The 26,350-nt window shown below is 32.6% G+C and overlaps 3 protein-coding genes across 6 annotated transcripts; 2 read left to right on the top strand and 1 right to left on the bottom strand.

Moving 5' to 3' along the window:
* The first annotated feature begins 242 nt into the window (after positions 1-242).
* On the top strand, positions 243-11,055 carry LOC108202942 (UTP--glucose-1-phosphate uridylyltransferase). 4 transcript variants are annotated; one of them, XM_017371583.2, is made up of 20 exons: positions 246-997; positions 1,830-1,927; positions 2,066-2,156; positions 4,341-4,401; positions 4,506-4,583; positions 4,656-4,700; positions 4,776-4,849; positions 6,994-7,048; positions 7,200-7,257; positions 7,401-7,447; positions 7,514-7,579; positions 8,116-8,148; positions 8,382-8,414; positions 8,538-8,593; positions 8,674-8,749; positions 9,132-9,215; positions 9,307-9,405; positions 9,492-9,596; positions 10,664-10,735; positions 10,821-11,055. In XM_017371583.2, exons 1-20 carry the CDS (start codon positions 363-365, stop codon positions 10,845-10,847), a joined length of 1,893 nt encoding a protein of 630 aa, XP_017227072.1. In that variant the 5' UTR covers positions 246-362; the 3' UTR covers positions 10,848-11,055. The 4 variants fall into 4 exon arrangements, 2 of the variants coding, with proteins under 2 accessions (XP_017227072.1, XP_017227071.1); XM_017371582.2 differs by having other exon boundaries at positions 8,379-8,414; XR_001803256.2 differs by lacking the exons at positions 10,664-10,735; positions 10,821-11,055 and having other exon boundaries at positions 243-997; positions 7,401-7,439; positions 9,492-9,557.
* A 1,784-nt stretch (positions 11,056-12,839) lies between these two features.
* LOC108200268 (large ribosomal subunit protein uL3c) lies at positions 12,840-15,549 on the top strand. The gene is made up of 2 exons (XM_017368367.2): positions 12,840-13,566; positions 15,103-15,549. The coding sequence occupies exons 1-2, from the start codon at positions 12,972-12,974 to the stop codon at positions 15,390-15,392; spliced, it is 885 nt and encodes a 294-aa protein (XP_017223856.1). The 5' UTR covers positions 12,840-12,971; the 3' UTR covers positions 15,393-15,549.
* A 3,623-nt stretch (positions 15,550-19,172) lies between these two features.
* Positions 19,173-23,036, bottom strand: LOC108200441 (chromo domain-containing protein LHP1). Its single transcript, XM_017368590.2, has 6 exons — positions 22,705-23,036; positions 22,532-22,557; positions 21,416-21,502; positions 20,664-21,314; positions 19,672-19,732; positions 19,173-19,584 (listed from the first exon to the last, which is right to left on the bottom strand). The coding sequence occupies exons 1-6, from the start codon at positions 22,903-22,905 to the stop codon at positions 19,525-19,527; spliced, it is 1,086 nt and encodes a 361-aa protein (XP_017224079.1). The 5' UTR covers positions 22,906-23,036; the 3' UTR covers positions 19,173-19,524.
* Between the last annotated feature and the right edge of the window lie 3,314 nt (positions 23,037-26,350).

Below are 26,350 nucleotides of genomic sequence, written 5' to 3'. Positions count from 1 at the left end.
AAATTGAGACCTGTAAGACTTTTTTTTTATAACCATAACAATTCTAAGAATTTTTTTATCCATGAATTAAAGTGTATTTAATAATATATTAAAATTCTGGACATTTAATTAATATTTTAAATTATTTTAAAATATCTAGTGGCGGAATATATTATTTATTTTATAATTTAGTTTTGATCTTTCAAAAGCAAAACTAAATTATACTTATACACAAATAAAATGAGCCAAATTATAAAACCGAAATCGACACCGGTAAACCTTTCCCAAAATCACCTTTCTCATTTCACCACTCTCCTCACTCCCACCCACCTCTACACACAAAACCCCTGTATCTATCTATCCAAATCTCCGTCGTCGCCGCCATGACAATCCACTCCGTCGTAATCCAAAAGCTCCTCTCCACCAACGCGCACCTGGGGCGGCGCGTGGCCACCAACCACTTCAAAATCTACACCTACGGCCTCCGCAACCGCATGGCCATCATCGACTCCGACAAAACCCTAATCTGCCTCCGCAACGCCTGCGACTTCATCGGCAACCTCGCCCGCAACGACGCCAAGTTCCTCTTCGTCAACACCAACACTCTCTTCGACGAGATTATCGACCAGATGACCAAGCGAATCGGCGTCAAGAACGACACTTCCTGGCGATTGAGCGGCTTTCTCACCAATTCTTCGAGCCCCAAGAAGTTCCGGTCGAGGAATAAGAAGATGGTGCTGGGCGTGATTAATCAGCCGGACTGTGTGGTGATTTTCGATACGGAGAGGAAGTCGTCGGTGGTGCAGGAGGCGAGTAGGTTGCACATTCCGATTGTAGGGTTAGTCGATTCGAGTATGCCATTGGAGATTTTTAAGAGGATTACGTATCCGGTGCCGGCTAATGATTCCGCTAAGTTTGTTTATTTGTTTTGTAATATGATTACCAAGACGTTTTTGTATGAGCAGAAGAGGCGGGGGATCAAGCCTGCCAAGTCAGCGGAGATCGAAGTCAAAATCGGGTATGGTTTTTACTCGTTAGTTATGTGTATGTGTTTTCTGAAGTGAATGTAGTTTAGAGTAGGTGAATTACTGTTTGATTATGTTGGTTTAGAGTCATAATTGAGTTGGTTAGAAATGAATGTGGCCCTTTACTATATTGGACTGTCATCATTGTCGTTGCTACTTAGTTGCGTGCGAGGTGTGTGATTGTGATTTTTCATGATTATAGGAATAATGATGTTGAATATGAATGAGAGGTTATACTAAAATTAATTTGTAGTTGCCCCTATCTATTTCGTTCTATTGTGGATGACTTATATCACTCAAATAACAAATTCTCTGTTGATATTAATGCATTTGTTTACTGTATGATGTTTGCATTGTTGAAGATTACAAAATTTTAATTTCTTGGTGATAGGGGTGTTTGGCTGCCACTATTTTTCAAAAATAAGGAATTATTTCGAGAAAAAATTCCGCATTTACATATTATTTTGAATTAACTATTTAGGAGGCGTTTAACATTCCTTAGTTGCCAAAATTAAGTGCTTATTTTCAGAAGAAAATACACATTTACATACTCTTTTCCATAAATAAGTGACTTATTTATGAAATTTGAGGTAAGCAAACATGACCATATGTATACATTCGAGATTAATAATAGTATGCTTCTGGTTTCCCTTAAGTATTTATTTGTCATTTTCATGTAAATGTAGGTTTATTCAACATAATGCTATGTCAAATTTTAGTCCTTTAGATAAATAAATTTAAATTTATATTTCTAATATGTGGTTAATGAATGTTTGATTATGTAGATTATGCTTCTGTTTATTATTTAAAATGAATAACCTATAGGAAAGAAACAGTACAAGTTCTCGAGGACGGCAGAATACCTTGTGCTAGTGATGAAATTTTTGTCCGCTCATATGAAAACTTGTTGCCAGCTTCTGATGGTAAGAATCTAGTTGTATTAACTTCAAATTAGTTAATTTCATTTGTCACTGTTGTTGTCAATCGCTGTAGCTATTAGGTAGATAAGTTGTATGTTTTTCTACAACAATCTCTGAAGAATAGTTTGTGTATGAATGCAGATCCATTGGAGATTAAAAAGATTCTTGAAAAGCTTGTTATTGTAAAGAGTGATGCTGGTATTGATACGAAGATGGGCTTTGATAAGCCAAAGTAAGAATTTTATAGGATCCACTTATGTTAAGATTGTTCTGCAATGTTTGTATTTTTGTTAATTTTCTTGTCTTATAAATGACACTTTTTAGCTCTGTATGGTGCTTTTTCTATATTGATTAGATAGCTTTTATACAGCTGCGACATTTAAATTATATTGGCTTTAGGATTTATAACTAAGTCCTTTAGAGATTCAAGGCAGCAATAAGTATAGAAGCCATACCTTTTTTTTTTGTTTTTTATTTATAGATACCCACATATCTGCATTTTTGGAACCAATATATGAATTAGAAATTATTTGGCCTCTCTTTACAAAGCCTGCTGATTTGAGACTGTTGGAGTTGGAGAACATATTCCTTATAATATACTCCGTCTGGTCCTTTTTATAGGTCGCTTGACTTTTTGCACGTACTTTTAGGAGTTTTGGCCACATATCTAAAACTAATATTTTTTAAATTTTCTTTTTGTGAATAAAATTTTTATGTTTCATTTTTATTCAAAAAAAGAAAATTATAAAAATATTAATTTTTGCTATATAGTCAAAGCACCTAAATTTACGTGCAAGTAGTCAAAAGACCTCTAAATAGGACCAGAGGGAGTAGCAATTAATAGAACGCCGTCATATTATATGAAAAAAATACCTATATTTCCTTTAGGTCTTTATCATTCAGAAACTAATGCAAGTAAGATTAAAAAATACTTTATATGATCATATAGCAATTTAGTGGTTGACTTAGCTGTTCCATATCTGTTCAACTTAAGTGATCGCTCTGCAATCTTTTCGCCACCTTTATTCTTAATATATCTGCTGTATCTAGCAAGAAGCAACTGATAGCAACAAACACCCATTACCTGAATGCCTCGAGATATTATCAAAAGCGGACCTGACCTCCCCCCCCCCCAGCAAAAAAAAAATAAAAGAAATTTTAAAATTGTAAATTGGGTGGATGGATTAAAAGATCGTTTGACCTAGTAATGCATGTTGGTTGATACTTACTTTGCAGTGGCTCATTGTTAGGTTTGTTGTCAGCAATAATAAGTAATAAGTGACATACATGGCTTAAAACTCTAAATTACAATTAACTTGCTTTCTTCTGTTATTTACCTGTCCTTTGCTTCAAGAATCTAGTATCATTAAATTGGCCTGTTTGTCGTAGTATAGATGCTGTATGTTGTTATGCTTCCATGATACTTGATTAACTGTTGTGTTTTTAGTTTTTCAAAATCTGTATTGTTTCTAGTATAGCACTCCCAGGGTACCTGTTCAATGTAGCTAAGTTGTAATCTTCCTATTAATGACTATGATAGGTTTTATAGGATACATACCACCTTGGGGTTACTATGCATGCTAGTGAAATATGGACCTTGTAAAAAGGATTGGTTGCAACAGTATTATTGAAGACATTAGTTGCCTAAAAAAGTAGTAATTGTTTTAGGGTTGAAGATCAATTAAAGAAGTTAAGTTAAATATAAGACAGCACTTACAGGTCGTTCTCTCTGAAATGCTGACTAGTTAGTGGTGACTAGTAAGCCTTCTTCACTTGCCTCATTATTTTAATTCTGAATGACCAAGTTTTATGACTTTGCCAGTCACTGCTAGTATTGTAGTAAAAAGATTAAAGATCTGTAAATTTGGACATATGTAAAATTAATAAAAATCTAGGTAGCAAATGCAAATGTGTTGAAACGAGTGAATACTAATAACCAAAGTGTTAAAGCACTACTCAAATTTATAGTCAAATTCGAGTGTTAACATGAAGCAAAATTATGTACACTGCAACTTTTCAGATACAATATATTTCGGAGTTATAAACTCAGAAAGCCCCACGAAATTATGATGGCTTCTCGCATCTTGTAACATGAATGATTCTGGATCAAGCCTGAATATTGTGATTCGATTCTTAGCATTAAGATCTGCACTATATGTGCAGTATAGTTAAACCACTAGGATTAACTTTTACCATTGTGCTAATTGAACTTGTATAACTATCGTGATAATGTCTTTAGTGTCCAAATACATCACTTCCCCTGCAAATTACAATGTAAATCACATCATGTGTACTATGTCAGCTTGCAGCATCTTGATGCTGTGGATATTGTGTACCAAACATTCTTCTGCTGCATCTCTAAAATTGTATTGATATGATATAATTCTGAATTTCCTGCTGGATCTCTATTATGCAGGTCAATTATTGAAGTTTGTAATGGTTTAACATGCTTGGACTTGCTTGTTAATTATATTGAGGTTAATTTTTCGATTTTTGGTTCTGTTAATTCTTTGATTTGTACTACATGTATATTTCTTTCTGATATGCCAACTCTAAGCAAGTAAATTATTACTGTCTGCAGTCTCTCAATTCAAAGTACGGATGCAATATTCCCTTGCTTCTGATGAATAAACTTGATACTAATGATGCAATCCTGAAGGTTAGCCTCTGTCCTCTATTCTTTTTTGTGTTACATTCCCAGAAGCTAATTGTTGCAGCCTGTTTGATGTAGGTTTTAGAGAACCATTCTGATAAAAATATACATACCCTTGTCCAGGTTTGTCCTAAAATATATTATCATTCCTAAAATTCTATATGCACTGCGTCTTTTAATGGACGTCATGTCTTATAGGTCCCATCTTACAGAAAAATTGATGACGATTTTGAGCCTACATCTTCTGAAGAGAGAAATAGCGACAGTGAACTGTAAGTTAAAATGCATATTTTTCCGTATCAGTTTAAGTTTCTTATCACTATAACAAGCTATATAGTGCTTACTAATTGAAAGGTTGTATGTGGTTATATTTTTATGTTGTGTGAACGTGTGAAAGTTTTCATGAAAGTGATGAATCATGATTAGTTAGGTATGAACTTTATCTAACGAACAACTTCATTGGCTCGGGTCAATTCTATGGATACTCTGTTTATTCTATTATTAGTGATTGGAGAGATTGTGGTCATGTAAAGGTTCGTTGCAGGGATAAGAAGAATTTTAATTGCATCGATGACTTTGTTTTGCAATGATAAAGTAGAATCGTAAGTTCTTTTTTTTTTTTTTGCGATGTCACTGCTGCAAAAACAATGCTCGGGACTTTTGTAGAAGTAATATTGGAAATTCGAGCAGTTATTGGTTACACTAATCAAATTATTTTAGCCCCCAAGTCCAATCAAATGTCTGTCTGATTAGTATTTTGCTTACCTGAAACATGACCTACCTGCATCATGAGATTGATGTAGGGGTGGCAATATTAACCTGACCCAACAACCCGACATGAATTCGACCCGTAAAATACAAATTCGGGTTGGAGTTTTTCGGGTTCGGGTCGAATCCGGGTTGACCCAAAATTAACCCGAAAAAAACGGGTCATTCTCGGGTTGAATTCGGGTTACCCGAAATTGACCCGAAAATTAATATATAATATAATTATTATATATATTTATATTATTTTTGTAATATTTATTACTTAAATTTAATAAAAACTTATTTAATCTAATATAAATTAATTTATTTGAATTAAAATAATATTTATTTATTATTTAAAAAATATATTTATTAATAAATATAATGTTTCGGGTTGGGTTCGGGTTACCCGCGGGTAGTGTGGGTCGGGTATTCTGACTCATTAAAATTTTGGGTCGGGTTTGGGCCAGGTTAAATGTTTGACCCGCGACTGTCAACCCGACCCGACCCCGACCCGAAACCCGATATTGCCAGCACTAGATTGATGCCTACTTTCGTATTGCTTCCATATATTCCTGTCACAGAGAAAGGGGGTTGTGCATTGGACTTAATATAGTATTGGAATAGTTTATAGCAATGTCAGAACTCACAACTAATTAACTTCAACTATTTTTTATTTAAAATTTGAACTTTTAATATGCAGAATTTCATAATTAACTTTTATCTTCAGATAATAATCGTAGTATCAGTATGTGTATATTATTTTAGTGTAGTTATATAGCATTATAAATATTGTGGTTCTCATTTGTTATTTCGATTAATCAAAGGACATGTGACTCAATGTTTACCCGACATTTGTTATTTTCTCAGTGTCCCATTTTCCGATTAGGAGTAGTGTAGTAGGCTAATTTGTTCAAAGTATGGGATTGAAATTACAGTACATTTGTATTAATTGGGTGTCATAATGCCAAATCCTAGATAACATGGAGGGGCTCCTTGCAGTTTGGAGTTGTACTTGCGCAAAGTTATTGCTTAAATTTTTCAGTACATTATGCTTCTTGGGAATGTTTACTACTCAGATTTTATATCCTGCACTTTGAAGATGAAGTAAATAAGTCTTATGATTTCAAGAAAATCAGCCTTCACTCGAAAGTTATAAATAATACACTAATGAATGTTATGTTCAGAGTTATATTGATAGGGGCGTGAATGATTGTGTATAGCAGTAGTGCTGGTAGTATGGTATACATCTATAAAATTGTGTCAATCTGGACTCTAGCCTTATATTGAATCTTTATGATGGCTTTTACTTTGTTTAAGTGGGGACTCCTGCTAGTAGTAAAATGGTTGACCAATCATTAGACAGTTTGGTTATAACTCAACATAAAATCTAAAGAAGTGATATAATGATGTCTTTAATGTCCCACATTACTAAGGACTGCTTTATTTTGAAATACCAAAATCCTACTCATCTTTGCTAGACACTCTTGGTTCCTTGCATCTCTTTGTTTATGCTGCTAAATTGAATTGACTTTTTTTGAAGGTTGACATACCTACTGATACATCTATTGATTTGCAATTTTGACTCTTATGTGATTAGAAATGAGAACTTTTATGTTGAACCTATCTATTTTACTCTCTTAATTTGGCCTATTGTGACTTGACACAGTCAGGTCCTAATGTCCTTGAAGAGCAGTGGAAAGCTCGATGATTTATTATCTCAGGTAGGTTTGCAGTGCTGTACTGTACTAAGTTGAGGTTCTCTTCTTGATTTGATACTGCACTGTTGCTTTCAGTATATTTACTGCTAAAACTGGTAGAAGATATCATAGTAAACTCGGAATATCTCAGCTAAATTGAAGCAACTAATTTCAGGGAAAGGAGTATGTTCTTCTGCTGAAATCAAATAATCTTGCTGAAGTTGTTGACCCAAGTATCCTTTACTTGAACATTTATTACTTCTGAGTTTGGACTATGCTTGACTTGCTATCATGTTTATGTTGTGTTCATCATACTTCTGTTATTCATATGGTGTTTATCTATCAGACGCTGTGTTCCTTAATTGGGTTGTTGCAGAGATATTAAATTACATGATCCAGAGCAAGATCGAATACTGTATGGAGGTAGTCTAACAATTATAAGCCTGTTATAGGCTCAAGGCTGTTTATTAATCAATGTTTCTATTCCAGGTGATGCCCATGTCTTCATCAGATTTTAAAGATGATGCCTCACATTCTCTGGACACGAAGTTTAAGGTTGGTGTGTTGATTTGATTTGCCTCCACAAACGTCATACGGCCATTTTAAGTTAATTTTTATTGGTTGAGGCTCATTTTAAGTCAAAACACATTGCTCTAGAGAAACCTTCATAAAATTGCAATTATGCAATTAACAATGTTTGTTAGCAAGCAGAATATAGAAGTTCTATAGATCTGTAATAGTATTTGCTTGCTCCCTTGCTTTTTTCACCACTACTTCTAAGATCCTTGTTTAATTATTCTGTTAGTATGATTAAGTAATTTTGTAAAGATCCAGATCATAGAGGAGTTGATTGTTATTTACTTATTTGTTGTAGTTCAGTTGGCTTTATACCCTCTGATGTAGCCAAGGCTCAAGCTCTATCTATAGATTTCGATGTACAAATGGCAATCATAAACTTTTTGCAAGAAATATTGTTCGCTTAATGTATAGAATTGGTATTTAAATTGATTTGTATTGATTCTTTGATATTACTATGCACATTGGGGACTGAAATTCCTGACTGACAATGTTTGGATCATTGCATTACACAGCTACGAGATATTGCAAGGACGCAGGTTGATGATGTAAGTTAAGATTTTACTGGTTTGTTCTTCGTTTGTAATTGGGTTTAATTTGAAATCTGTATAAACTATCCTTTAATGTTGCTAAGCTCAAGCTTAGTTGAATTTTTTGCTTCATATTGATGGGACCTGGTACTAGAATTTAGACTCCAATTCTGTAGTAATACGCAAATATTCTGCTTCTTTTACTAACGGCAATGTGTTGCTGACTCTGTTCTTGTCATTAAATTTAGCAGCCACGAGAAAATGTAAGGACACAGGATGAAGAAGTAAGTTAATATTGTACCAGTTCCTGTCTCTTCTTTATTTTCAGTTTGTGTATAGTGTATACTGATTTTAATTGAATATTGATCTACCTTCTTTTACTCTGCACTATTGGCTGTATTTTAAAGTCAGATGAGACTCCAAAGTCACGTGACAAGACTAGACTTTCAGATACATCAAATGTGTAAGTATTTTCTTCCCGAGTTCGTGTACAAGTTTTAACAGTTCTTGCATTTATGAGTAACAATTATTAATTATTATCAGGTGGATGGACATGAATGGAATGTTAGGCATTGTTGATAGAGCTGGTCTTGACAGGGGGGAGTCTCCCACGTTAAAGGTAAGAACAGGCTCTTGATGTTGTTTCTGTAGTTTTATACCCTGTCATGTACCAACAATAAGAGGCTAGGTCTGGTATGTGTGCTTCTGTTCTGATTTATGATCCTATTGACTCATCTGCTTAAGGGAAATGTCATAAATATTCTCACTAACTGTAAATATGCCTGTTTTCAACACTGCTTTCGAAGAATAGTAAAGTAAATGCTGTTGTTACTGGAGGAGTATAATACACAATAATAAAATGATGCGGTAAATTAGATTGCGCAAGTCTTTTCACTTTCTGAAATGGACTTTTTCTACAGAAAGTTCCAGATTACTGGTTTTGGATTTGAGGAATTATAGTTTGTTGTCATTTCATATTCTCATGTAGTTTTTCTATGTAGCATTTCAACTGCGCTGTTGGTGTAAATGTTCCTAAATCCCGTTATCTTCCACTGGAGTCCACATCAGATCTGTTTCTTTTCCAGGTTATACTTGGTCTATTAGAATTTAATAATTTCTATATCTACGATCACTTTTTGAGTAGTCATTTACCAAATCTCTATGGTTATGATGCAGTCGGATCTCTTCGATTCATCTGAAGGTATATTAAGCCGTAATAAAGCAAGGAAAGATCCTTCCCTACCTTCTATTGAACTAGGACCTGAATTTGCCAAGGTAAGCTTTCTGAATGCAACTTGGTAGCTGAACATATCTAGTGCTTTATTTTTTATGCATGCTTTATATCTTAATAATTGTTTCAGGTTGGTGATTTTAAGTGTCGCTTTGAGTCTATTCCAAGTATCATTGAGCTAAGGAGCTTGAACGTATCTGGTGATGTTTGGTTTGGATCGAACGTAACTCTCAAGGTACTATATGCCTCCTGAACGGTTATCTTATCATTTGTTCACTTATTATTCAGACTTGTTAAAAGACTCTTTCTCAATCTTTTCTTAGAAATGATCACAATTATACTTAAGTTATTAGAGCTCAATTTCTAATTCAAGTCGCTGGTCTTTTTGGGGTTGGGTGATATCCTATCAGAGTACTTTCCCAATGATTTTCGAGGAGTTGGAGAAATTTTTAAATTTGTTCTGTCGACCTTAAAGCTTTGATACTGTTAACTAGTATCTTAGATTTGAAAGTGAAGACGCAGAATCATCAGTATAAGATGTCTTCTATCCTTTTGCTTAGCTTTCTCTATATATAGGTTCCGGAAGTCACCTAATTAAATGATAAATTATCCATGATCATGCTATTACTATTTGTTGAATATGCTGTAGTCAACCTTGTGATCCAGCTGAGCAGCGTGAGCTACAATTTCTTTACTTGCAGCTACAGAAGTGGATAGTATACCAACACTTATGATATTGTAATTGTTTGTCTCAGACTCTCAGTTTTAGTGACACCGTCCTTCTGCCACAACTGGCAATAATTAATTTCTATTTATGCAAAATTTTAGAGAATCTTATATATATTGCTGTTCCCACTCTCGTAAGGTGTTTCCCAAGTCTTCTTATTTTATTTAAATACTTATTAGTGGAAAATTATAACCAGTTACTAACAATGGCCCATGCAGATTATTGGAATTAGTTTAGGGCTGTTTACAGGAGTATAGCATGGGTAGTACTCATGACAATAACAGTACATTCGTTTGTGATATGTGTTTTAGCTATGATAACAGTTTTCATCTGCTAAAACAAACTCCCTACTTATTCTAGTAATCTATATCCAGGCATTGTAACTTTTTGAATGACTCTTTTTCACCATATAGTACTTGTCAAATTTTTCAGGAAAGAAAAGATCATTTTTCTTATTTGCAGTTGCATTCACAAGAACCTGCACTTCATAGTTAACATGGCTACCCAAATAATCTGTTATTCTTTGTTTAATTGTGGACAACTATTTCTGATTCCTTTAAATGATTAATTTGCAGGGTTTGGTCAGCATTACAGCAAAGCCAGGCATGAAAATTGAAATTCCTGATGGAACTGTGCTGGAAAACAAGGTAAAAACATAAATAAATATGTCAGCTTCCTTTGTTCATATAAATTGAACGCATCTTACTTGATTTACCTTTGCTGCATCTGCAGATGATAACGAGGCAAGATGATTTATAAGGAGACCTTAAAACACACAAGTGTGGCTAGCTGTAATAATCTGATGCTCATTTGCAGGCAATTTTTGTCCATGGCAGTGCAATTTTGTTTGTTATATTTTAGCTTAAATATAGTTTCTTGTAACATTTTTGTTCATTATTTATCTTCCAAGGCAATTGCACTCAACTGGATGAACTGTTAGTTTATAGAGTTGTACACTGTTTACCGAGCTTGGCATCATGTCTTCATTTTTATCAAAGATATTTTTATCAAAGATTTATATTTGAACCCGTTATAAGATCTACCCAAATCTGCCTGAGTGAACCTGTAAACCTTTTTATCAAGCTTTACGGACTTCAAAACTCACCCCGCAACCAAGGTTATGATTGATGCGCTTGTTGTCTAAATTTTCAGGGATCTCTTCCGAGAGGAAGCAAATGTACCATTATTGCCACAAATGTTTTCGATTCACGATCACTTTTTCCTAATGACACTGGATGCAATGTAGTTTGTTCTTCTTGATTTCCTGATAAGCTACTTTTTGGTAGTGTACTACTGTTACTGTACTTGATATTTCAGTTGATGACGTGATACTGATGATTTCTAACCTTTATTGGACGTGGGGAATAAAATAGATTAGAATATGTTAATCAGACGTGTCGTGGTTAAAAAGGAAGAGAAGACCAAGTAATAATCAATAATTTATAACTGTGGGCTGTGGCGATTATTTATCAAGTTTACAAGTTACAAGTAATATATCTTAAAATATGAATGGACTTTTTCCACCCAATCGATATGTAATGGTTTTTTTTTCCTTTTGAATTGTTTTCTGGTGGCGAGTTTTAAAACAATATAATGATAGTGTAATTTAAGTGTTTGTCTGAACCCATACAAAAAAAAAAATGTGTTTTGTTATATCTGAATTATCCAATTAAAATTCTTTAAGATGTGAGATACTACATAACATTGCTCAAATTGAATATTATAAATTCATTATTTTAGTTCACCTTCACGAGATTATAATATGAGTGGATAATAAACACAAATAAATCATAAAATAATCTTAATACAATCTGGTAAGAATGTGATTCTTTAAATTTGGAAAAAGACAATATCAGATTATCTTCCGAGTCTCAGACATAATCTTGAATTTTAAGATGAATCAAGCGGTTTTATTCTGTCTTTTAGCATAAAAGGGACGAAGTGTATTTGAAACCTAAATACATGTCTTTATGAGTTGATATAATAACAGATATGTTCTTTTTTATTTTTATATCTGGAACCTAAATACATATCTTTATTAGTTAATTAATATAATAATAACTTTGGTCCTTTTTATTTTTATATCTTACTTTACTGTTTATAATTACATGAAATTAATTGTTTGACATATTGATATATAAGTGTTTTTTTTTTGAAACTAGTGTTAATTGATAGATATATGATCAAATAATTTGTTTAACCTTTTCCCATTGAGGTGTTGATATTTAGCAAAGAAGAAAAATATTGACGTACTAATATCATTTTTATTAGAAACACGTATAAATAACTTTTTATGTAACATTATTCGATAAACTTATAACTAGAATTCAATATTGAATAATAGTGAAAGAATTATTTCATTAAAAAGTTTATATTTGTTTTCAAATTAATTTTTTAAAATTCATTAATATCCAATAAGACATGACGATATGGATATTATAATATAAAATTAGATAATACACTTTTTCAATATATTTAATTCTTGTTGTACAAATTGTGAAAAATCAAACACATTTTTTTAGTAGTTACCGTTTTTCAGTTATTTGAAAAATAATAACTAAAATAATTAGAGTTTAAAAAATTTCAAATTTATATCAAAATCCGATATGTATGTGTATAATATTCATAATGTAATATAAAATCAAATCAAAATAACTTGATAATACTTAAATTTTTTTTAAGGGGGTATAATATTTTGAAGTTTTAATCAGACCAATTATGATCTATATAATTTGTTAAATCACACTCTTTCCCCAAACTTTGACACCTACTATAGACAGACCCTTGTTCATCTCTGTAGTCTGGATAAGAAACACACCCTCCCTCAAGAACTCAAGCCTATCCCCAACAAAAACACACACTGAATTCACTCACTCTCTCACCATGTCAATCTCTCACACCTCTCTCCTCCACCTCCCTCCCTCTGTAAACCCCACCTCAAAACCCTCTAACTCCTCCCCAATCCTCTTCTCATTCCACCTCAAAACCCCACCAAACCCCGCCCTCTTAACCTCCAAAGCTTCATCTTTTATGCGCCCTCTGACCCTTGCAAGAAACCCCATCAAGAAATCTCACCGACCCATCTGCCCAAAAATCTCGAATAGTGTGGAAGCTGGGATTGGCATAATGGGGACTAAGCTGGGGATGATGAGCTTCTTTGAGGAGGATGGGACTGTGGTTCCAGTCACTGTAGTGGGTTTTAGGGAAGGAAATATAGTGACCCAAGTGAAGACAGAGAGCACTGATGGATACAATGCTGTTCAAGTTGGGTATAGGAGGGTGAGGGATAAGAAGCTTACTAAGCCTGAGATGGGGCATTTGGAGAAATCGGGGATTATTCCGATGAGGCATTTGCAGGAGTTTAGGTTGGTAGATGTTGGGGAGTTTGAGGTTAAGCAGAAGCTGGAGTTGGAGGAGCTTTTTAGTGAGGGGGATTTGGTTGATGTCTCGGGGACCACTATCGGGAAAGGGTTTCAAGGTATATCTCGATTCCGTTTAGTGATCGTGTATATGCTTATGTTTATGTATGTATGTAGTATGTATGCAACCAATGTGGTGGTGCTGTTAATGTGTTGCACTTGCTGATGATCTGTATGTATTTGTTGTGGTGATTTTGATTTGTAGGCTTTGTTGTTTGGTATATGATTATCCTGAAACTGCAATTGTATTTAAAGTAAATAAACTTGTAAGGGATTGGAGTTTATAAGGATTTGTAGATATATATCTTTGATGTCTGTGCTGTTTGAATGTGACGTATCAGAAATTGAGTGAATTGAATAAGCCTGAATGAAGTGGGACGTTTTGATTTGCGGATTTTAGTTTAATGATGAGTATATTTGTTGATGCTGTTTATATGATTGTTTGATATATATGCCAATGGAGTAATTCTAAATTGCAGTTTTTTTTTGTTTTTATATTCTTATATATATCTCTAATGATTGTAGGCCTTGAAACTGATATGGCCATGTTCTATTGGAAAGCTGAAAACTAAAAGTTTGTTAAAATGGTTCAAAATTGACTCTTATCCTTCGCTTATCTTAGTCCTGTAGCTAAGTTAGTAATGAGGTGCTCATGCTAGTATTTGTGTTTGCGAGTTAGTAATAAAGTTTTAGATAAGCCAGTCAGGTATTTTCTAAACCTGGGCATTCATATACTCCCTCCGTCCCCTTTTACATGTTCATTTTGACTTTTGACCAGTAAGATTGACTTTATTTTGACTGAACTTTACATGTATCAAATAATTGAGAAAAATAATAAAATTTATATCAATAGAAAGTATATTTAGTTTATTTTAATATGCAACTTTCAGATTTTAAAAATAATGAGTAGATAATTTGTAATGTTTAGTCAAAAATTGATCAATTTGACTCCTCGAAATGCAAAATGGACATGTAAAAGGGGACGGAGGGAGTATTTAGTTACAGTAAACTACAAGATGGGAAAGTCAAACTTTAGAGCCTAAAATAAATTCCAAGTACATGATGAACTTAGTGTAATACTGGAGAAAGGAGAAAGGTTTGGAGGTTTCTAATCTGATCCTTTACTGTTTACATGTATATAAGTCTCTTAGAAATTATAATGGTCAAATTTTGATTCTTTGCAGTAAAGAAACAAATTATTTCTGGCCCTTTATTGAGTTAGTACTGTATTTTCGAAGATGTATGTATATTTATGTGTTAAATATATTATTGGGGCACTGCTGAATAGTGGGGTTTCATAATTATAAACCTTGAAATTCAAATTTTAGCGCGGGATGAGCTGAATAATGACTGCACTAACTTTAAATTAAATTTCTAGCATACAAAGAAAACGATCTGAAGTAGAAGCCTGTCAAACTGCTTAAAAAAATTAGGCTCGAGATATTATTATCAATTGAAGCCCATAATGAGTTGCAAATATTTTTGGTGAGCAGTGAGGTGGATTGCCATTTACTCATTTGTAATCAGTATTAATCAATGTTTATATCACTTATATCAGAATTAACCACTGACCCGCTGTAGTTTTTTTCTTACAGGTGGTATCAAGAGATGGAACTTCAAAAGAGGGCTGATGACTCATGGATCCAAGAGTCATAGAGCTCTTGGTTCAATTGGAGCTGGAACTACTCCCGGACGAGTGTACAAAGGGAAGAAAATGCCTGGAAGAATGGGAGGCACAAAGCGAAAGATACGGAAGTTGAAGATTATGAAAATTGACAATGACCTGAGAATTGTGATGATCAAAGGAGCTCTTCCAGGTAAGCCTGGAAACCTGCTTCGCATTGCGCCAGCAAAGATTGTTGGCAAGAACATCCCGAAGAGCTAGATTTTATCTTTATTGCTTCCCACCTTATGTCTGTTACAGTTTTTGTAATCATTTTATTTGGTAACAAATCTTAATACACTTGTCAGAGACTTTCTTCTGTTTATATCTCCTGTGGAATTATATATTATTGCTAATTCAGCAAATGGCATTTTGTTTACCCGGATCATTTTACTTCACTTGAAATTTCACAAATGAGAGGCATTTTAGAGCTTTTTGCAGTTACAACAAACCAGAAACTCTTCATTCTTAGGTTTGTTTTGTATTTTTCTTTCGGTTTTTCTATGGTGTGCGGGTGTAAATGAGCCAAATTCATAAAAAAAATTCAAATTCTATTCGGAAATAATTGAGCCGAGTTTGAACTTGTATTATTCGAATAGTTTACCAAGCCGAGCTTGAGCTTAATTGTTCGGTTCACGAGGCTTACGAGCCTGGCTGAGCTTGCATTGCTACTACTATTATTGTTTTTATTCATATGTTTTATATGTTACGTATAAATATTAAGTATATTATCTCTTTTTTTTTGAGAATTAAGTATATTATCTAATCGAGTGGAACTCGAGCCAAACTTATTGCTTCGAGCTAAATCAATATCTTTTTCATTCTGATTCAAAATTCAAACTTATTGCGTACAAATTTTTTTCAATATCTTTTTAATTTTAATTTGAGCTTTCTAGCTGAACTCGAACATTTTGAAATTTCATTGAACCTTATTTTGAACTTAAAATTTATGACTCGATCGAACTCGAGCTAGAGCCTGAACTTTTATTTGAGCTCGACCTTGAGCTTGAGGGTATTCAACTTAGCTTGGTTCAACCGAATTTTGAACTTAAAATTTATGACTCGGTTGAACTTGAGTCAGAACCTGATCTTTTATTTGAGTTCGAATTTGAGTGAGGGTCTTCAACTTAGTTCAGTTTGTTTACTGCCTACATATTAGTTCGGTTCGTTTACTGCCTACATAGTAAAAATTGAAATACGAAATACTGAACATAAAAAAAAGTCAATGGTGTTATAGTTGATTGCATTGTAGTTTGGTGAAAAAATTCACAGTATATTTAATACTCTTGTTCTTTATTTTGACTATAAGAGCAGACAATAGTTCCATTCGAGAAGTACTAAAATGCAACGAGCAGTTCATTTATAATATTGTTGTAGTTAGTACAACCCGATATCAGCACGAATTCGTACTGAAACTTAGAATGTATAAATTTAATACTCCCTCCATCCCATTTTAAGTGTCCACTTTGCCAAAAAAAAAAATCCCAAAATATGTGTCATACTCTTTAACCCATGCAAGTTTTTACTAGTTCCAATACAGTATTAAATACAACCAACTAGTTCTAATATGAAAAAAGGTCAAATACATAGTAGGAGTGGTGTTACACGTAATTAATATTTATAAAAACAAGATGAATAGGTGTGTGAAGATAATGATAAAAACATTACATTAATTGTTTCTTAAGATGTGTGAAATTTGCAAAGTGGACACTTAAAATGGGATGGAGGGAGTACTTGAATATATATGGAGTATATGAGACGTAATTATGTTATCTAATAACAATTTAAATTTTTATATGATCGGAGAACCGTTTAACTACATAATATATTAATTGTGACATTATCATAGTACCATTTATCTTTGGGTATTGCTTAACTATAGTGAAAATCTGTATCCATGCTAATTTTATAAAGGCACCATTAATCCAGAAATATTGTTGGGGCTTTTTTTAAGATTATTATTTGAGAAAATATCTTTGTACATGAACTAAATTATGCATGGTGTTTTTCATTTGTCGGAGATAACCTGTATAAACATGTGTTCGTATAGTTGGTGAAATCCTGTTTGATTTTATTTATTAATTTATTTTCAATATCAATAATAATGATAATATACATTAATTATCGTGTATTTGTAAACACACCAAATTCATCATGATTATGCAGTATTGATACTCCCTCTGTTTTGAAATATAAGTCGTTTGACTTTTTGGCACACATTTTTAAGTTGTTTGACCCTATAGTTAAAATCATTATTTTTGAAATTTTCTTTTTTGGAATAAAAATATATGATTAATATTATAATTCAAAAAAAGAAAAATTGAAAAATAATGATTTTAGCTATGCAGTCAAAGGATTTTTAAATCTGAATTTCTAGAGGATATTTTATAGGAAAATCTTGATGATCGATTCGATCGTCAGAAAATAATCCGTATCTGAATTGATTGGGCTAATCTAAAAGTTCAAGATTTTAAAAATATTTGGACATAGAGCTATGTTTTAATTAAAAATAAATTTTAAACTCATTATATGTGCTGAGGAAATTACCGAGAAAGAAAGATCGATAAAACACTGTACACTTTTCATTTCATTTGTATTAACTTAATAAATGATTAACGGAGATGCACAGGGGTATAAGTTTATCATGTTCGGAGATCTCCTTTTAATTCTCCATGTTTCTGAGAATCAAGAATAGATGATTAAAAATAATCAATCTCGTTCAATGAGATTTGCCGTTTGTCGGAATTAAATAACACGTCATTTCAACAGCATGGAAAAAGTCATAAAGTGGACAGTGCAATCATCTATTATCATAAAAAAATAGTATATTTTATAATATAAAATAATAATAACATATTATCCTTCCGTCCCTTTTAAAAGTCCTTTTTGAAAAAATGACACATCTAAAGAAAAATTTAATTGAGTATTTGATTTTTTGTCTACCCCTAACAAATATACTGCATTAAATTGATTTACATGTACATGTAAACTTGTATTCAAGGGATATCTCTTGAAAAAACATTCAAAAAGTTGCTTTGAAAAGAGACATGATATAAGAATTTTGAGACAATTTTTTTCTCAAAAAGTATTTCTTGAAAAAACATTCAAAAAAATTGCTTTGAAAAGAGACATGAGATAAGAATTCTGAGACAATTTTTTTCCTCAAAAAACGACGTGTGAAAGGGGAGGGAAATATGTTTAAAGACAACTAATCATCGACAATCCCTATAGTCAATAACATCCAAGGACAATCTCTATAGTCAATAACATCCAAGTATAACTTCAAACAAGTTCAACAAATTTTACATAATCATTATTATTATTTTAACAAACTATTTTAATCAACAAAAACAAATTTTATATAAATATTATTATTTTAACAAACTAATTTAGCCAACACTATTGCCGGTCAAATAATTATTTCTTTTTATGCGTACCATTTAAATGACACAAATTATTTTAGTAAACACATGACACATCTTCTGTTAAAAAAAAAAAAAACCATCACACGTCAAACACAAACTTTAGCTACTAATGAACTCAGAAAAATCTTCGATACTCGTATCATTTTTAACAAACTACTTATCCAATACTGTTGGAATTGCTTTGAATAAACATTTATTTCTACGTGTTGGATTTGCTAAATAAACAGTTATTTGATGTGTGATATTTAAATGACACAAATTATTTCAGTAAAGACATCACACATCCAACATAAATTTTAGCCACTAACAAACTTGGAAAAAAAATTCTAATGTATTTATATGTACTACAATTATATTTTAATAGAAAGCAAGTCCAGATCATTACCCATGAAGAAAAATGAGTAAGAAACTGAAAGTGGTTTCATGGGCATTGCATGATATCAGGCATAAAGCTTCTTCAAATTGGGAGCTAATCACCGGAGAAAAAAGGGCTTCTCACTGGTGAGTCAAAAATTCCAAGACACAGATGTGCAATCAAGTGATTTCAAGCCTTGCACATCTTTTAAAAACATTGTCGTTGCCGGTCAATGTCATATGATATCATAAATTTCATATCACAAGCGCAACAATAACAAGATAGACAAGTCAATAACTGCAAGTCATAATCCCCTACGGAGACAACATATTCCTTACATTCTGATCTTTGTAAATTGTAACCAAGTCTTTTAGTAACCATAGACTAACTAGTAACTACTGTGCAACCTAGGTAATTTAGATATCAGACCACGGAAACATAACAAAGGGCACCATACTTGATAGCTGAAACTCAGACTTGCTAATCTGTGGATAAAGGTGAACACATGCTGAAACCTAGCAAATGTAGCAGAAGGGTATCTCCATGTTCACATCCAAAAACCTTTAGCATCGACCTATGTCTGCGCCTCCATATCAGCATTGTATTTTAAGTGCTTTTCATAGAAATTGATCAACTGCCATGATGATATTGTACAATGTTATTATTATTAAAGCACAATAACTGGTACTGGATATAAGTCAAGAGAGAGAAATATAATTACCATCAATGGATTGTTGACCTTGAGAAACTTGTTGTCAACTATGATCTCCTTGCCATCAGACCTACATGTAAAGAACATACAGAACATTCGCTATCTCAAACGAAATTAAAAATAATAAATCCCCTATTGCAATTGCAACCAAACAGTTATCAGAATGCCTATCCAGAAACTGAAGCAGTCCATGTTTTATACATATATGCAGAGTGGCTAGAGTGGTATGCAATTATTCTATTAGATATTAGATAATTAGATAATATATCACAATGCCACATATACATTAATAAAGCAATACGATGTCCATTTTAGAATTTAGATGACTCAAGTCAATAGGATCAAAAAGATTCCATCTCCCTTAAAAATGTGAGCCGATTTGCACACTATGATTGCATGCAATAGGGAAGAAATGTCAAAACAGTTGATTAATTCATTAAAATAGAACTGTGAAAATTTAAAGTATAAGAATCTAACAGAGATGTGGGGGAATAAAAACTAACAATTTGACCTTTAAGTTTGGCAGAGGGCATAACCAAATTATAAATAATTACTCACGTTGAACCTCAAAGATAAGCATCGGGTAGAAGTAGAAACTATCTATTTTGACATAGTCAAGTAAAACCACAATATCCACCCTATGCCAGTCATTTGAAACCTTCAGCAGTCCAAAAAAAGGGATTAATGTTGCATGCTCAGTAAAAGCTGAACTGACAAACATTGCAGGCACATTCACTAAAGTGAAATGCATTACCAATTTACCATGATACATATATCAATAGCTTGCTAATAGAGAAATCTACATATAAAAACAAAGTAAAACTCAATATATATAATTCAGTAAGTAGTTGGGCTTTTGGATTAAAGAGCGGATAGTTTGTAGCAAAAGGTATCAATTTCAGAATATCAGGCAAATTATATTATACCTACAAACACTTACTTATCATCACTGCATTAAGTTCAGCATATTCGACAAAAACAGAAGAGTTTAGTCGACAAACCTTCGGGCTGTAAAGGTTACCACAACATCCTGATCTGGTCCAGAAGCTTCAAAGCTCATTGGCTTAATAATCTGGACAATGGCAGCATCATCATGAGTGCCAGATTCGTCAACAGGATTCTTCTGGCGTTGCTGTTCGGCTTGAAGACGAGAGCGTGTGACCCTCACTGAATCCTCTGACATAGTATGATTTGTTCTGCAATCAGTTTCATCTTTCCGAAACCTTTTGACTACAGCAGATTTTTTTCTCCTAGAAATAGAGTGACCAGCATGGGCTGAGTCTTCTCCATCTCTTGCATGATCATTAACTTCTGGTGCCCTCCATCCTTGCATATCTACACCCAAGTTCCCGGCAGCCTCATTGATAGTTTCACTATGGTTTGCATCCCCTCCGTTCTGTTCTTGTGCTCCTTGAACTTGTGAAGACAACACACCACTTCCATTATTCTCCACTGTTTCAGAGATGTGGATGCCCCCCATATTAGTATCCATGCCATTGTTTAGACTATCACCATTATTATATGGTATGGGGGAATGGTCCTGCACCAAGTCCACGCTGACAGTTGGAGCGGTAGACTGGCGCCTCTTAGCTTGACTTGTAGAACCACCAGGTCTGCCCTTGCGTTTCGATGACTTGTGTTTACCTGATTGCCTTCAAAAAAAATAAAATCAGTCAGACTTTGTGACTAGAAAGTGAACAAACAGTTCTCAATATAACCAGTAAAATACATTAAGTAAAGGAAGAATGAAAACCTTTGCTCAAAAGCATCTACAACATCAGGAACAGCCTCAAGGTGCTCAACCGGTTCCCAGGTGTTAGCACTCTCTGGCCAACCACGCCTTTAAGATTAAAAACCACAAAGAGTTATTGACAAAATGAAACCATGCTATGGACATGTGGTCTATATCAATAAATACAAATGTTACACGGAGCTACATTCTCCATTAACCTAAAAGATGCAGAACTACCTGAAGCAGAAAATGACACACACAACAAAACATTCTTGGTATTTGGTTGATGAGTCATAAAATGCAATTCATATCTCACTGAAATTAGGGTTTAGGAGTTAAAAACCAAGAAAAATCTACCTCCACTCCAACAAGTAGACAGTTTAATCTTTGAAGACATTCTGCTTATTTCATGAAAGCTCACTAAAAACAGGTAAGATTCATACTTTATCATTCCAAGGTAAGCTCATACCATTTAGTTCACATAACTCAGACAGACATGAAAGGAAAGAAGTTATCAAGATACTAAAGTACTTCTTACAGAAAGCATGCAATAAATAAGAAGCCATTTCTTCCATATTAAGAATTTTGTAGTAAAAAAACCATTACACCATCACATATCAATCATATGCTTCCCTCAAAACAACCACTTCAATTAAACCAAATATTTACTTTCTCAGTTTAGAAAATCACATAGAAACCCACACCATGACAAACAATATCAAAAGAAACATATAACTAAATTCTCTCCCATCAGAAAAGGCCGAAAAATAACTACACTAACCCATAACACACTCAAAGTGAGCTAATCCACGGCATCGAAAATCCAATCAGGCAAAAAACAATACACAATCACTAATCTTGACAAGATAAATCAAACACACATAAATATCTCAAAAACTAACCTAATAAACAAATCAATCATCACAAACACCACACACAAACGTAAAACTAAAATCTAAACTAAAAATCATACATTTCATCGCAACAACCAAACCAAACACCTTAAACACCGAAATCTCCACAACAAATCAAGATCTTCATAACAAAAAACCCAAAATCTCTACGAGAAACGAAAGATTTCATCACAAAAATCAACAAAAACAAAGATTGCCAACAATAAAGAGAGAAAAAACATACCATTTCACCAGATACTGAACCTCGCCCTATAAATCACCACCATAAGCCAATTGTCCACCCAAGAAACCAAGAAAACAAAAACAAATCAGCCCAAAACAACAAAAACACACACACCCACATGAACAATCACACGAACAAACACAAAAACACAAAAAATGGGTGTAAAAAAAGACCTTTTTGACCCTCTTCCTCCTGATATGTTCAATCTCAAAGAACCCTTCAGGCAGCTCCGGCTTAGCCTCTTCTTCAACCTCGTTTTCCATCTCATCTTCCTCTTCTTCACCGCCATTTTCCATCTCTTCCACCACCTTCTTCTCCGGCTCCGGAGCTTCACTCTCTCCCGCGGAGACGCTTCTTCTTCTGGTATTCTTCATCTCTCTCTCTCTCTATCTCTCTCTCCCTCTCTCTCTCTCTATCTCTCTCTCAGACTGCTTTTAATTTTTGTTTTGTCTCTCTCTCTCTCTCTATCTGTAAAACCCTGTGTTTGTGCGTACAGGTGTATCTGTATATATTTTTAGCTAGGCCCCCTCTTTTTTGTGAAATGAATTTTCAAAATTTTTGGTTTCCCAGACAAAACGCCCAATCTCTTCAACCTACTACCCAGAAAGTATACTACAAGAAGTAGAGATATTTAATTTAAAATAAAGACTCCCTTAAAAATATAATTTTTTTAACATTAAAAAATTGTGAAATTTATTGAATTGATTCAAATATATGTTTGAATGGTGTATTTATCTCGATTTTTAGTTTTATATGTTTAATTTATTAAATTTGGAAAAGTTTGTTTTTAAGTAAAATTAATCGATTTACAGATATGTCACAACTACCAACGGTCCACAATTATATTCGAATCGCATATTTATTAAGGTTGCGTGTATCTGGTCCAGTTTTATGCATTTAAATCTCAAAAAGTTAATGGTAAAGATATGAAAGATATTGTATATGTATTCATTTTACTAAGTGACAAATAAATTAGTGTTCATATTAAAGTGAAGAGTATTTTATTTATAAAAGAGAGTTTTTGGGATATCAAAAATATGTTGAATAATGAATATTTTCTCCTTTATTGGAAAATTGGAATTTTGATTGTGATGGGTGCGAATCCATAAATTTCAAAGATCAAATTATAAGAATTTTAATAAAACGTATCCACTTCACATGCAATGGTCATTATAAAAAATAATATCTTTCTAATTATTTTTCTAAATAAAAATAAAAATATCTTTCTAAATAATAAATATTGAAGATAAGAAAATAAATTTTGAATAACTCAGTTATGGATATTTGACTTTGTAAACTTTCGATATCGTAAGTGTGATAGTAATCTATATCCAAATACAAATTATAAATATCTCAAAAAAAATTAATATTTATTCATTTTACTAGTCACAAATATTGAAAATAATAATTGCTAAATAATATAATACACCAAAGAACTTTCACAAAAAAAAAAAAAATAATACACCAAAGAGCCAAGTGTTGTTTGAAAATAACGTTGCAATGAATTCAAAAACGATATCCAAGTATTTTTATCTATTTTGAATAGTTAAAATGGACATATTTAATCATACTGAATCGAATCAAGTTGTCCATGATCACCTAAACTCATTTGATGAAAATAGAATACATATATCTATATAGTATGGTGATATGATGAGAGGTAATTTTTATACGTATAAACTAAGAATTTAGAGTATTACATAATATAATATTTAATTAAATAGTGTTTTAAATTTGCATATAAGTTATTTGAATCGTAGAAGTATTTATAGAAAATAAAAAATGGAGGGAACACGTGTATGTGTATACACAAAACAAAACTTAAGTCTAACCGTGACTAGATAAAAAGATAACTATATTCTTATAATATCAGTATCAGAATGTCAGTATATATATAAGTACAAACCTAACCCTAACTTACCTAAAGATAGAAAGATATCATGATGTTCCCGCCTCCCTAAAGGCAAAACATATAAGTAAGTATACAGTTACAATCTTACCTAATTGTGACTACAGATGTTTCCGCCTCCCCGAAAGCAAATATACATACAAGTAAGTACACAGTTATAATCTTACCTGATTATGACCAGATAGATAAATATAATGAGACCAGATAGATAAATATAATGATGTTCAGTCTCAAAAGTAAACATGCACACGTATAAATATAAAAATATGAATCCTAATTCTACCAAACAAAAACAAATATTTACAAGTATAAATATCCTCTAAAGTGTCGATTAGATAGTGCTGTCTCCAGCAAACACACACAACTATTAATATCTTTTAAAATGTTGATCAAATAATAATATATTTCAAATTTTTATCATAAACAACATATTCTTTTACCTAATTATTTATAAAAGTGTTAGAATTAACCTAACATATGACTTGTTAATACAATGTGCTTCTTATATTCCAATTAATACACTTTTATTTAAATGTAGACACTAATTAGTATAAAAGTTGTTCAATTCATAGATCATTGAAATAATAAAGATACTAACGGAGAAAGATTTATCACCACTTCACAATGATAATAATAATTCATATTTGTATGTTATATATTATTATGTGTATTCTAAATTAAATTTTAAATATTTGAAACATAAAAGTCCTAAATCTTAGAAATAATATTTGAGTGCATTTTAAATTAAATTTTAAATAATTCAGTGAAAGATAATATTTGAGTAGTCTACTACCATAAAATATCTTAACTTTTTTCTGCATTCCACTTTTATTAACAAAAAAATCTTATTCTTACTTTTACCCACTTCTCTTTTCTCAAATATTATTCAAATGAGTGTATTATTATTATGAGAATATGAATAAGAATAAAAAAATTGATGTGAAAGTTATATATAAAAACACGATTAAAAGTTGAATATATTCTATTTCAAAACTTAGTTAAACAAATATACAAAGTTGTGAAACAATCCTATTTCCTACGAGAATCTCTTTATATTTATATCAGGTGTGAACTTCAAAATTTGCACTATTTCAAAATTTTGTTCCGTTACACTGAAAAATTGCACAACTATGGTACTCTTGGAAATTTAACGAAAATTTAACATAGGACCTCTAAACTTCTGCAAGAAATTAGTGAGTGAGAAACCAGATATTGATGCAGATTCTTGGTTCTTTTTTTTGTTTTTCAACTTTTGAAGGCCCATTATTAAATTTTCCTGACTCTTTCCCTGCTTACACCCATGATCTCTCCCATCTCTGGCAGTGTTTTCATCCCCATCATATAGTCCCAATCACCACCTTACAACTTATGATCTCTCCCTCGGGTTTAATGTATTGAGTCTTATAAGTTAACAACTCTTCTGATGTTTTAGCTTCAGGGTCTAATATGACTTCTTGAAAAACAAATTCACCAAAAGTAGCAAAAAAAGAAGAAGTTAATGATGGAAAATTGATTTGAAAGAACAAGAACTCACTGAAGGTTTCATATATTGACTTCTGATAATCAAGAGATCAAAGAATTTTAGGTGTTAGTAAAACAGTCTCGAGCATCTTCATCGAGAGACCCGTTGCCTTTGCAACTTCGTCATTGCTAGGATGTTTGCCATTTCCATTGAATAATTGCTTTTTGGCCTCCTTTACCCTATAGGTAGCGTCGACCATGTAAAACTACCCTGTGAAATTAAGGACACGGGAATTAGTACAGAATTTGACTCGTTTATGAACAAACACACACATACATTTGTCGTTATTTAATTATGTTTCAAAAGAGAAACGTGTAATACACACTTTTATGAATTAATGATACTAATAAACCAACAACAAAGCTTCTTGTTGCAAAAAACGTCTTAT

The sequence above is a fragment of the Daucus carota genome, chromosome 9, assembly GCF_001625215.2.
Source record: "Daucus carota subsp. sativus chromosome 9, DH1 v3.0, whole genome shotgun sequence".
Lineage (NCBI taxonomy): Eukaryota > Viridiplantae > Streptophyta > Magnoliopsida > Apiales > Apiaceae > Daucus > Daucus carota.
Note: the sequence above shows the minus strand (reverse complement) of the source record. Positions and strands in the feature narration are given on the sequence as shown.

Coding starts and splice junctions, on each gene's coding strand:
- LOC108202942 (XM_017371582.2), top strand. CDS start 363: ATGACAATCCACTCCGTCGTAATCCAAAAGCTCCTCTCCACCAACGCG. Junction 4,584..4,655: donor CTAATGATGCAATCCTGAAG/GTTAGCCTCTGT, acceptor TGTTTGATGTAG/GTTTTAGAGAACCATTCTGA. Junction 4,701..4,775: donor ATATACATACCCTTGTCCAG/GTTTGTCCTAAA, acceptor CATGTCTTATAG/GTCCCATCTTACAGAAAAAT.
- LOC108200268 (XM_017368367.2), top strand. CDS start 12,972: ATGTCAATCTCTCACACCTCTCTCCTCCACCTCCCTCCCTCTGTAAAC. Junction 13,567..15,102: donor TATCGGGAAAGGGTTTCAAG/GTATATCTCGAT, acceptor TTTTTCTTACAG/GTGGTATCAAGAGATGGAAC.
- LOC108200441 (XM_017368590.2), bottom strand. CDS start 22,905: ATGAAGAATACCAGAAGAAGAAGCGTCTCCGCGGGAGAGAGTGAAGCT. Junction 21,315..21,415: donor GTAGATGCTTTTGAGCAAAG/GTTTTCATTCTT, acceptor TTTTTTTTGAAG/GCAATCAGGTAAACACAAGT. Junction 19,585..19,671: donor AGGTCAACAATCCATTGATG/GTAATTATATTT, acceptor TCATCATGGCAG/TTGATCAATTTCTATGAAAA.